Source organism: Camelus dromedarius, chromosome 3 (assembly GCF_036321535.1).
Source record: "Camelus dromedarius isolate mCamDro1 chromosome 3, mCamDro1.pat, whole genome shotgun sequence".
NCBI lineage: Eukaryota > Metazoa > Chordata > Mammalia > Artiodactyla > Camelidae > Camelus > Camelus dromedarius.
The window spans coordinates 49,939,930-49,952,875 of NC_087438.1; the positions used below are offsets into that span (position 1 = coordinate 49,939,930).

Consider the following 12,946-nt stretch of genomic DNA (forward strand, 5'->3'; position numbering starts at 1 on the left):
CCCTTGATCCTTTTAGTAATAGATTGCATTTATTGAAGTTGACCATGTGTCAGACACTCTTCCATGCTCTTTATGTATTCCATCTCATTCAACAGCTTTCTTCTCTCTTCTCTTCATGATTTTACTAAACGGTCTTGCTGATTTCCTTGTGTTACATAGATCAAAATGGTCACAGAGCCACCCCCAGCTGCAGGGGAAGCTAGAAATTTATGTATTTAGCTTTTTCAGCCTCTATAGCAGAGGCCACAAAAAGGAACAGTTGGGAATGGGTATGTGAGCTACATAAAAACCCTTTTCTTACTGCCCTACTTTGGTATTTCTTTCATTTATCTTCTTTCTTATCAATCCAATTCTTTTTCTCTAAAGAAACAAAAAAGTTCTTTAAAGATTAAAATTCTTCACTGTCATATATGACACATATATTGAAATTTCAGGAAAGGATAAATTACATATTAAATTTTCAATTGTGATTTGAATAGACTAGCAGTTAACAAGTTTTAGCCTTATAAAACAATTCTACTGAGTAAATGTTTACATTATGTTTAGTACAATCAGTTGTATGGTACTACTCAGCATAAACATATGCCAAAGAAGTATAATCTTTTATTGTATGTTTCTTTTGTTGCTGTTTTAAGTCATTAATATTATGAGTCAGATGTGAGTTGTTTATTTTACCTAAACTGAAACTTTTAGTTACAGTAAGTTGTTTTTCAAATTGATGAAGCAATAGAATCATTTGATATAAGCAGTTGGAATGCTTTATTCATTCAATAAATATTTATTAAGTACTGGTTACATGCTTGTGGGTATTGAGAGATGAAGAATGGTAAGGAATGATCTTTGAGAACAGACTGCCTATGTTCATGAAAATAAAAAGCAATTAACAGCCTTAATAAGCAAACAACAATAAAATATATGTAGACTGGCATGGGGATGAGTGAGTGGATGCTTGGATGGACATACAGACAAATAGATATCTACTAAAAGTAAGATTAATGCTATGATTAGTGGTGTTTCAACATTATGTTGTCTAAAAATATGTTAACTTTTTAAAAATTAAGGCTGATAGATTTGCAATGGATTTGGAACAGAGCCGGGATCTGAACAATACCATAGTGCACATTGACATGGATGCTTTCTATGCAGCTGTAGAAATGAGGGACAATCCAGAATTGAAGGAAAAACCCATTGCTGTAGGATCAATGAGTATGTTGGTAAGTAGGTAAAGATCAAAGACAAAAAGAAAGTTTCATAACGTATTTCTATTCAAGAAATGTGCTCAGTTACTGAATCCTTTCAACATCACTTGAGGTACAATTTTTATTTCCATTTAACAGAGGAGAAAGCAAACTCAGAAAAATGTTTAATAACTTCCCCAAAGTTATAAACCTGGTAAATGGTAAGAGGCATTATACCTTTCTGTTGCAAATTACATTTTTCTTAAGTAACTGTTCTAATTAAACAGAATTGAAAAAGAAAGAAAAGGAAATGTTATGCTAAGGCAGAGGTTTGCAAACAATGGCTTGCAGGCCAAATCCAGCCTGCTGCCTTTTTTTGTAAATAAAATTTTATTGGAACACAGTCACACCCATTTGTTTATTATTGTCGTATTAAAAGAGCAGAGTTTAGTAATTGCAGCAGAGACCATATGATCTTCAAAGCCTAAAACATTTGGACCTTTACAGAAAAAGTTTGGCAACACCAATTCTGGAGTAACATGTTTCATGATAATGTAATTAGGTTGTTTTCCCCATGACCTGAAACCTTTGCATTTCTGATTACTATGTTATTTTCCTCATTGCCACCCTCACCATAGAAGGTAAAGGTGACCAGGATACCCGTGTGTAGCTTAATATGTGTTGGGAATTAGAAACAGCATTGGAATAGATGGGTTTTGGTATAAAAGAGACAGAAGAGAAACAAGGAAGGTTCTTCCCCCATTCTAACTCCTTCCAGTGCCTTAATTAATTAACCTGATTCCTACTGAGTTGTTATTTCGCTATATAACCATAATCTCTTCATTATCTCTGCTCCCAGAAGTATGCAGGCAACTAACAATCCTGGTTCCAGAACAGTATTTATTGAAAAGATATTCCCCTTTCCTACAAATCATCAACTGATATTTGAAAAAAATACTTAATTTTATTAAGAATATATATCGCCATATATTTATGTGAAATTATATATGTGAACCCCTTTGGTACTTAGTAGGCAACAATATATTTGCTCGTGATTCTGTAATTTGAGCAGAGTACAGTTGGGAACGGCTCATCTCTTCTCCACTTGGTTTGACTATGGTTACTTGGCTGAGACGGAAGGATCCAAAATGGCTTCACTAACAAGCTTCCAGCCATTAGCTCTCCCCTCCCATGCACACGGTGCGTCATCATTTTGTAATCTAACCCAAGATCTTTACATAGTTGCCGGATCCCAAAAAAGCAAAAGCAGAAGCTGCAGACTCCTTAATGTTTAGGTTTCAGGATTCATGTAAGGTCACTCCCTCACATTCTTTTGGTCAAAGTGAGTCACTTGGTATGAGGAACTAGAAGCCACCTTCTGAGAGGAGGAACTGTAAAAGATTGAGGCTGTGATTTACAATCTACCACAAAACTAAACGTTAAAGGAAGTCGTATCTAGAATGTCATTTCTACTTCACTATAGATCTAGCTTTTATGTGAATTCCATTAGATTTATTTATATTTAAAGCCTTGGTTTGTCTTTCCAGTGCTCTCTTCATTTTCTATTCTAGAATATTGACCAAGAATTAGCATAGTTTTGAGTACAATCAAGATTTTTTTAAATGCCATTTGAAAACCATTAATGGCAGAGTTATATTATCATTCTGAAATAGTCCTTTTATTTAATAGATTCTGTTTTACATTCCTTTGAATTTTCACTTGAGATTCCATGATTACATTTGTGATTTAAGAAGTTTTTTTAAATAGTACTATGATCTACCGCATTAACCTAGACTATTGTCAGGTATCATCATCAACAAGATTTAGTAAATGTTGTTCTCCTTTTTACTCTCACAATTATTTAGTTCCATCTCCTAGTCAGAATGATTTCACCAGAAAGATATTCAAGCCTTAAGAAACAAAACTTAATTTTTAAAGTTTTTTTAAACTTTAATTACTTCATTTTGAGTCTTAATTTAGCTAACCATATATTAGACCTTTGATTTTTTTTCTAGATGAAAAATTTCCAAAATTTCAAATAGAGCAAATTCTAAGTCCATACTATTAGATTGTACTGTTTATACTCTGACTCTTTTGTAACTTCTATACTGTTTATATTATATTATTCCATAATTATTACTTGACTACTACTGTATTATTGCTTTCATGTAACATCACCCTCTATCATCTAAACTCTTATGTATACTATATTACTGATACGTCTTAAAACTAATGACCTTAGTTACTGGAAATGTAAGAGAACCTTTTTATTAGCACAGCCTTGCATATTGCCTGGTGTCACATTATAGATATGGGACAGCAGTGGGAGAGGGTCATGGTACTATACACCATGATAGGTTAAAGTCAAAGCTTGATTTGAGACAGAGCCTATCCAAAAAAATGTCATTGAATTGAAGATGCACATCAGTAATGTGTTTCTTTTGAAAGCATTGATCAATATGTCCATTTAGGTTTGAATATTTTTTCCTGTGTGGTCCATTTCCTTTCAGTCTACTTCAAATTACCATGCAAGAAGGTTTGGTGTTCGTGCAGCCATGCCAGGATTTATTGCTAAAAGACTCTGCCCACAACTTATTATAGTGCCCCCAAACTTTGACAAATACCGAGCCGTGAGTAGAGAGGTAAGTGTCTGATGTCTCACTCCTACTTACAGTCTTTCACTAATGTTCTGTCACCTCTGATGTCAAGTCCAAACACCATAGCACATCAGAATTTGGTCTTAGCTTATTCCTTTTAGTCTCACCTTTTTCCTACCACTTCTACATCTTATGTATCGAATACTAAACTGCATATGTGTCTAGAATATACCCTTCTATTTCCCAGTTCTTCTGCTGTTCTATGTGTTTTTTTTTATCTGCTTAAAAAACTCTTATCCCCCCCAAACTGAGTTCCTTAATTATAACCTGAATTAACTTCAGCTATTTTTTCTTAATGCAATATACATTTTCTGCTAGAATTGCCTTCTATTTATAATCTACCGAATCTATTCAAGTCATTAATTCCAAGCTCTTTTCTGAAAGAATTTTTTAAGTGTTTTTAAACAGTAACAAAATTCACTTATTTTGATTAGCTGTTCTCCTTGCCCTGTCATCTAATAAAGGTACTAATGTACATTTAAAGTCCAGAACACTGTAATCAAAGAAAAAGGGGAATAATCTGTTGCTTTGAAAAGGATCTCTGAAATATAAAGATTTGATTATTCACTAAAATTGCCTCAACTCTCATACATGAAAATCTGCCCTTTTCTCTAATTTTGTTAACAACTGGACTATCATGTCAGTGCTAAAACTGAAGCCATAAATTGAAATTTTAGTATACAGTATCAAATATTTTTAGACTGCTGTGGCAAAATGCAGTGTGTTAAAGACTGCCGTCTAAATTGAAACACTTAAAAACTCTGGCCTAGCACGTATTACCGTTTAGTCTGGTGAATGGTCTTTAGATTCACTCTTCTTAATTGTATTCTACCTCATTTCCCCTAGAAATGATACCTCCCCCAAATTAAAATGATACTCCACCCCTAAATTTTTTTGACTTTTTTTTTTTTTAATTCTTTCAAAAACAGTTTATGGAAGCAAGAGCTTTTGTGCCAATCTCTGAAAAGTTGGTTGGGAGAGGGGAGCACATTCACACGGGTTACTGCTTTCTCTTTTACTGTATTCACAATTAGAGGTAAAATGCTGACCATAAATACTGTAGACTTTTAATAAGTTTGAAAGTACTTCAAAGACTGTGAGAGTGTTTTTTAAGTTCTACTTTAACTCAGTAGAACGTCTGATGGTATGGCAATGAGAAGAAAATTGTTTTTTGTAGTCTTTATTTACATAACCTAATGAAATCTTCAAATCTGAGCAGGAACTAGCTGGTTTATTTGCAGATGACAAATGAGTTCTTAAGTGTAAATGAACTATAGCATAAATTCACTGACCATAAATATATTAATATTTATGGCATGGTTTAGAAGTGAGAAAAAGCCATTTTTGTTTTATCCAAAAGCATGGAAGATCTGTAACTGTTCTCAAAGCCTAAGTGCTTGTTTTTTGCTGGTATGTGTCATTTTCGTTCTTAAATCAGTATCCTGTGTAAATGAACTTAGTGAGTACTCATTGTCTCCAGGGAGCACTTCTCATTCAGAATAATCTTAGTTGGCTGCCAACTACAGACTTTCCAGAGTTTCATTTTGACTAGAAAGATTCCATTTGAGCACATTGTAAAAATAGTTTATAAGAACAAAGCTAATTAAGGTACTCTCTGAGTAAAGCTTGGCCAAGTTTTGTGTCACCATTTTCTAAATTACCTTTGACTCAGCTGTTCATAATTATATTAAGCCATAAACCTTTCTTTTTATACAGTATCAAAAAAAGTTTTTTTATGATACAGCAGACAGCTTCGAAATATTAGATGAAAACATAATTCAGCAAGTATGTTTTTCTAATATATTATTTTGGCAATTACTTCTAATACTTTTCAGCTCATACTTCAGTGGTTACAAAGAAATTCACAGTTTTATATAATAAAACTATCTTACATAAAAGGCATTTCTGGACTCATACAGAGATTCTGACCTCTGTACATATTTCTTTTATCTGAAGATGCAATGCCAGATTTGTCCCCATTATTTAATATCATCACAGATTTACACTACAAATTTTATCATGTTTTCCATTCTAAATTCCAATAATTGAATTTTGTTTTCTGAATGGACATATACATTAATGTATGTATTGAGTGGAATTTTATGTGCATATTATAATTAATTGAAGTTGAACTGCTTTCCAAAGCAACTTAGTACCTTCATGTAAAATTATGCCTTTTTAAAATGAACAAAAATAATCATAAAATGTAAGGGTGAGCAGGATCCTATTGTTCCCTCTTCTGCTTTTGACCTGCTACCCAAACTTACATCGCTTAACCATTTTTTCTCTGCCTTTCAGAATGATGTTATCTGAGATTTATTTGAATCACTTATTATTTATAGCTGTAGGTGGCTAAATAGAGATTGTATCAAAGGAAGCAATTTCACGGTCTTCTGCCTTCGTGGTCTGTTTTAATACAGAAGAGAATTTGAACAGACTTGCCCTAGCAGTCAGTTATTTATTCTCTAAATCTGTGAGCTGTTGATTTCAGGATCCCTACTATAGTTGCAAAGTAAGAGTATTAATGTTTCTTACCAGCTGTAAATGGCAGGTTTTGCTATGGCAGCAAAATTGAAACCATTTTGTTCCTTTTGAAGGTTAAGGAAATACTTGCTGATTATGATCCCAATTTTATGGCCATGAGTCTTGATGAAGCCTACTTAAATATAACAAAGCACTTAGAGGAAAGACAAAATTGGCCTGAGGACAAAAGGAAGTATTTCATCAAAACAGGAAACTCTCTAGAAAATGGTAAGCAATTTATTAGAATGATCAAACTAAAAAGCAAACAAAACACCCTTTGGATTAACCAGTTAACTTAGCATGCACAGGGGGTAGGAATAGATATACCTTTATTATGAAAAAGTATTAAAAATGAAAAATCAGAAACTTAAAATATACCAGTGGGTTTTCTGGGTTAAATGTGTGAAATGTCACTTTTAAACCAAATGAGATTGTTAACTCTCTAGACTTTTGGAGTCTGCAGATTCCCTAAACAAAGTAATTTCATGGCAGTTCTTTTCCTAAGATCTAAAGAACAAAAGGATTGGATTGCGTCAAATCTGAGGAAGTTCTCTGTTTAAGGCGGCCTTTTGTTGTAGTAGTTAATAGAAAATAGATTTTTTTCAAAAACTAGCTTGAGATATATCAAAACATTGGGTGGGATTTTTTTCCTTTTTTCCCAAGTTTTCTATAATCTGGTTATACAGTGACTATGACTGTTTTCAACCTTGACAAAATTAACGACTCCCCAAACTCTTCTTTGCCTGAGACATTATTTTTGATTCATTTTATATACAATGAAACAGAAGTTTTATAACCCCAAGGGTTTTTTTCAAATGGGCCCCTTATTACCTATTCAAAATGGTGCCAAAAAACATGCAGATAATACACATGCTGCTTTCAGTGCTCTGTCAGAGATGTGATTACTTCATATACCAGAGCTGCCCTGGAACCCTGAACAAAGTTCATCTGGATGAAAAGGTGGAAACAGAGGGCTTGCTCAAAACCCACAGCCACATTTTATGTGCACAACTCTTCAACTGCTTCAGCGAGTAGACAGTGGTGGGGAAACCTGTTTGTAACTTTGCCTGAAACAAAAATGGTGGATCCTCATTGGCATAAAATTCTAACTTTCCCATTGTTTGCGCCTCACATCTTTGGAGCAGATTTAATATGGACATCAAATCCTCACTTTATAACTTTACTTAGAACTCTAAGGGGTAGGTCTCTCTCTTTAAGAGAAACATTAAACAATCAGCAAACATAATTTCTGGACAGAGACTTAGAACAAAAGGGTTTTTGCTGTTAGTATAACTGTTGTTTGGGGAAATTAGATAAAGACTGATCACTTTGTTCCTACTTTTCAAGAGAAAGGAGGGGAGACATTATCTACTAATGGTTTTTTCATTTATCATTTGTCATATATCTAAACTCATTATGAGGATATGAATTTTTATTATGTATTGCTATTAACATTTGATTTATGTACTTTCATCTTTGTGTATGTCATATTCCTAAACAATTTAAAATAGCTTCACTTTTTCCTTTTCTCATGTGTAAGTCCCTGTGGGCTGGGTTTTTGGGCATATCTGATTTCACATTATGCCAGGAGAAAGTGTCAACAGTGAATTGGAGCCATGGCAGGTGGTTGGCATATCTTCCTGTAAAGTCCATGGCTTTTTTCTGCTGTTCGCCCCTTTCTAAAAGGTGCAGTCTTTGGAAAAGTATTGCTAATTTCCATGTCTATATACAAATAAAATAATAGTTATTATTACAATATAAGAAATGAAAATACTGTACTATACCCTTTTTAGCACTTTCCATCCAGATGGGATCTTTCATCCTAGTATTCAGATTATAAGAAACCTTAGTTTTGTACTCTGATCACCTCAGTTATGAGGATTATGAAGTTATTTCTTTCAGAAAGCAAATAAAAAACCACTTCAGCAGTTGGTTGCATAGCCAGGCCTCACAGAGAAGTTGGGAAAACTGGACAGCAGCATGTAAAGCAGTGAAGCTAGAACACTCCCTTACACCATACACAAAAATAAACTCAAAATGGATCAGAGACTTAAACATAAGACAAGATACAATAAACCTCCTAGAAGAAAATATAGTCAAAACATTATCTGACATACATCTCAAAAATGTTCTCCTAGAACAGTCTACTCAAGCAATAGGAATAAAAGCAAGAATAAACAAATGGGACCAAATGAAACTTACAAGCATCTGCACAGCAAAGGAAACCATAAGTAAAACAAAAAGACAACCTAAAGAATGGGAGAAAGTTTTTGCAAATGAAACCGACAAAGGCCTGATCTCCAGAATATATAAGCAGCTCATATGACTTAATAAGAAACAACCAAACAACCCAATCCAAAAATGGGCAAAAGACCTAAACAAGCAATTCTCCAAGGAAGACATACAAATGATCAAAAGGCACCTGAAAAAATGCTCAGTATCACTAATTATCAGAGAAATGCAAATCAAAACTACAATGAGGTATCACCTCACACCAGTCAGAATGGCCATCATTCAAAAATCCACAAATGGCAAATGCTGGAGAGGCTATGGAGAAAAGGGAACCCTCCTACACTGCTGGTGGGAATGCAGTTTGGTGCAGCCACTGTAGAAAACAGTATGGAGATTCCTCAAAAGACTGGGAATAGACTTACCATATGACCCAGGAATCCCTCTCCTGGGCATATATATCAAGAAAGAACCCTACTTCAGGATGACACCTGCACCCCAATGTTCATAGCAGCACTATTTACAATAGCCAAGACATGGAGACAGCCTAAATGTCCATCAACGGATGACTAGATAAAGAAGATGTGGTATATTTATACAATGGAATACTACTCAGCCATAAAAACAGACAACCTAACCCCATTTGCAGCAACATGGATGCTCCTGGAGAATGTCATTCTAAGTGAAGTAAGCCAGAAAGAGGAAGAAAAATACCATATGAGATTGCTCATATGTGGAATCTAAAAAAACAAAAACAAAAACAAAAAAACAAAGCAGAAATACAAAGCAGAAATAGACTCATAGACATAGAATACAAACTTGTGGTTGCCAAGGGGGCAGAGGGTGGGAAGGGATAGATGGGATTTCAAAATTTAGAATAGATAAACAAGATTGTACTGTATAGCACAGGGAAATATATACAAGATTTTATGGTAGCTCACAGAGAAAAAAATGTGACAATGAATATATATATATATGTTCATGTATAACTGAAAAATTGTGCTCTACACTGGAATTTGATACAACATTGTAAAATGATTATAAATCAATAAAAAATGTTAAAAAGAAAAAAGAAAAAGAAAAGGTAACTATACCGTTCAGCAGCGGCTCTGAACAGTGAACCTGAAGGCAAGCACACTTTGCTTTCTGCCGTAGGGCTCTGTCAGTGACTGACCTGAGGCAGTGTGATAGAAAGATAAGGTGCAAAACACGGCATAAGGAACTGCAGAAGGGGCTTAGGAATGTACCTTACTTGGTCTGCAGTGATTCTGTAGCTCTTTACCTTGACTTCCACCCATCTAAGTGGGGAAAATGGGATCCAGGTGGATACCATTTCAGCTGTGCCACAGTCTTAACTCCTTCTGAATTGTTCTGCATTTTAAAACCAGATCACAGAAAGTGAAAGAAACTAAAGTATACAAATAACAGATTATGTAAGTTTGAAAATAAGGCTTATTTTGTAAATGGCCTGGGAATTCAGATTTGGAAAATATCTGTCTGTAACTTAATTCATATTATTATAAACAAATCAAAATTAAAATCAGCACTTGAAAGAAAATTCAGATTACTTTAACATCTGAAAATTTATTCCATGAATGAAGAATATTTTAAGGTTTTTTTCTCCCCTCTAACAACAAAATTTTCCTTTTAGGCATAATTATTCTAGATTGCTTAATAACCTTTTCTCTTATTCCTAAATTCTAATTTAGAAGGTTCTTCCCGCACATACTCCCCAGAGATGAGAAAAGAGAAAAAAACTTTCATTTTTTTTAAGAAAAAAAGAAATGTGAATCTAATTCCAATTCTGAGTTTCAGTTAATTTCAGTACAGAAATTAGTGAGTTTTACATAAGCTATTTCCTTTTAAGATGTATACTATGGAAATGGATAATATTCTTTATAAGTAGAACTTAGAATTAATGTTTTCTTCATTAAATTGGTAAAAATATAAATGATAACATTTCTGATCTTGGTTCTTAGAAACAAAACTAAATCAGATTTGTTTTGTCTTTAGAAAGACTGTAGGGGAACCTATTTATGAAATATATATGTTTTAAAATGAAGATGAATTACTATTTTTGTTTATAATTTAGATAAACCCGGAAAGGAAGTTAAACTGAGTGAGTGTGAACGATCCATCTCTCCACTACTTTTTGAAGATAGTCCTCCTGATTTGCAGTCCACAGGAAATCCTCTCCAAGTGAACTCTGAAGAACCAAATAATCCTCAGATACTCCAAAATGCAATTGTTTTTGGAACATCAGCTGAGGAAGTAGTAAAGGAAATTCGTTTCAGAATCGAGCAAAAAACAACACTGACAGCCAGTGCAGGTACTTTAAAGGATATCGATGATTCCAATAGTTATAATTTTCAGACTGGCTAATTGAAGTGTAATATTAGCAGTTTCTCATTATAAAGTGTATAGTAACATTTTAGTTATCTGTTTTTTATTTAACTTCTAACAACTTTACCTCTTCAGAATGCTGTGAACCTGTAGGTAAATCGGAACTAAACAGAAGAGCTTCCGAGTCCAAGGCAAAAAACTACCATAAATCTCATGTAGCTATCCTTTTTTAAGCACAAAATCTATTTTAATTGATTTTGGACATAATATTTTATTAGTTTTCTCTTTGAAGCCTTTCAGTACAAGAAAGACCTAAGATGACCACACACAGTGTGAATGAGATAGAAAAAATACCAGCTATCAATATAGCAACCTAGGATCATCTGGTGAAGGGGAAAAGAGATTTACAAAGTCAGTAACCTATAAGGCTATCACTGTTTCTTAGTGTAGAAACTGGAGTTCATCCTGAGAACCTCACATTATTTTATGAAAACCATATTATGATTGGGTTAGTCTTTTCTTCCTATGCCAAAGCATGAGAATAAGTAATAAGTTTTAGGAAAATGTGTATAAAAATTGAAATGAACTATTTAATGATTATATTTGAACATGCCTATTTCAAGTTATCTTAATCATTGAGACACCTTGAAATTATAAAACACCTTTCTGAAAAGTAGTAACTTGCTTTGTAAGTAGCATAAAAAGGATGCACATGTTTCATTATCATTGCTTTAATATACTGGAAATCAGAATCTTTGATTTTTTTTTTCTTTATGTGGATTATTTCTACAAAAGACCTTTTAAAAGAGTAAACATCCATCCTAAATTATATAATCCATATATAATGAGAATATTCTCAATCTTTTCTATGACAGTCCTGTATTCCTACTAAATATAATAAATGTACTAATAGTATCACTTAAACTCAGAAATTACTCTTAGACTTCCTCATTTCTGCTGCCACAATGACTAATACAATTTCTTTTTCTAAGACCATAGCAAGCCCTATGGAGATAGATAGTAACCAAGTGTTATTTTTAAAGTGGCATTCCACATCATTTCAGACTTTTGCATTTAATTTTTGTCTGTATTATCACATATTTTAAAATCATACATATCATGTTCTTTGAGTCATCATTGTGTTCTTCTTTTAAGGCATTGCACCAAATACAATGTTAGCAAAAGTATGCAGTGATAAGAATAAACCGAATGGACAATACCAAATTCCCCCTAACAGACAAGCTGTGATGGACTTCATCAAGGACTTACCCATTAGAAAGGTGAGATTTTACAGAAAATTTATCATCTATACATATTCTCTGAGATCTGAAGAAATACTGTTTAGGATGATCATAATGGGTTTTTTTTGAAAAATTTTAAAACTGTAGGTAACAAGCAAGAACTGTGATGGATGATTTGAGTTTGGATTTGAAGAAATCATCCTGTAAAACCCTAAAAATTGAAGTTTAAGAAGCTTGTTTGCTGTAAAGTTTTAAGGAAGTAACACATGACAGACTTAAGGAGATGGAAGAATAAAAAATACTTGTCAGAGTCCTTTCAGCTGTAACTTAACATGCTGTTTTAGTTCTAAAATCCAAATTGCTACCAGATTAATAGGTTTAGAATTTTAATTGCTTTTGACCAAAATACAAACAAACAAACAAACAAAAACGGGGTGGGGCGAGTGGTATAGCTCAGTAATAGAGTGTGCTTAGCATGCATGAGGTCCTGGGTTCAATCCCCAGGATCTCCATTTAAAAAATAAATAAATAAATAAATAAAAACCTAATTACTCCCCCCCCCACCAAAAAAAAACCCCACAAAAAACCCAAAACACTTTACTATCTTTAAAATGGTAAAAGACTCCATCAGGGATTCTAGAAAGGATATATTTTATTATTTTGTACAGTTTCTAAATTTTCCTGCATATATATACTTTTTAAAAATAATAATTGCTCTGTACACTATTTGATGTTCTAGGACTTGCTTTTCTCACTCAGCATAATGTATATTAGT

At 33.4% G+C, this 12,946-nt stretch overlaps 1 protein-coding gene across 2 annotated transcripts in view; it reads left to right on the forward strand.

Moving 5' to 3' along the window:
• The window catches only part of POLK (DNA polymerase kappa), a 62,766-nt gene that overhangs the window by 36,509 nt on the left and 13,311 nt on the right, over positions 1 to 12,946 (forward strand). For both annotated transcript variants that reach the window (XM_010975007.3, XM_064481586.1), the window contains exons 4-8: positions 1,062 to 1,214; positions 3,689 to 3,820; positions 6,433 to 6,586; positions 10,680 to 10,916; positions 12,086 to 12,210. In XM_010975007.3, the coding sequence (XP_010973309.1) occupies positions 1,062 to 1,214; positions 3,689 to 3,820; positions 6,433 to 6,586; positions 10,680 to 10,916; positions 12,086 to 12,210 (801 nt within the window). The remainder of the gene's footprint in view (positions 1 to 1,061; positions 1,215 to 3,688; positions 3,821 to 6,432; positions 6,587 to 10,679; positions 10,917 to 12,085; positions 12,211 to 12,946) is intronic.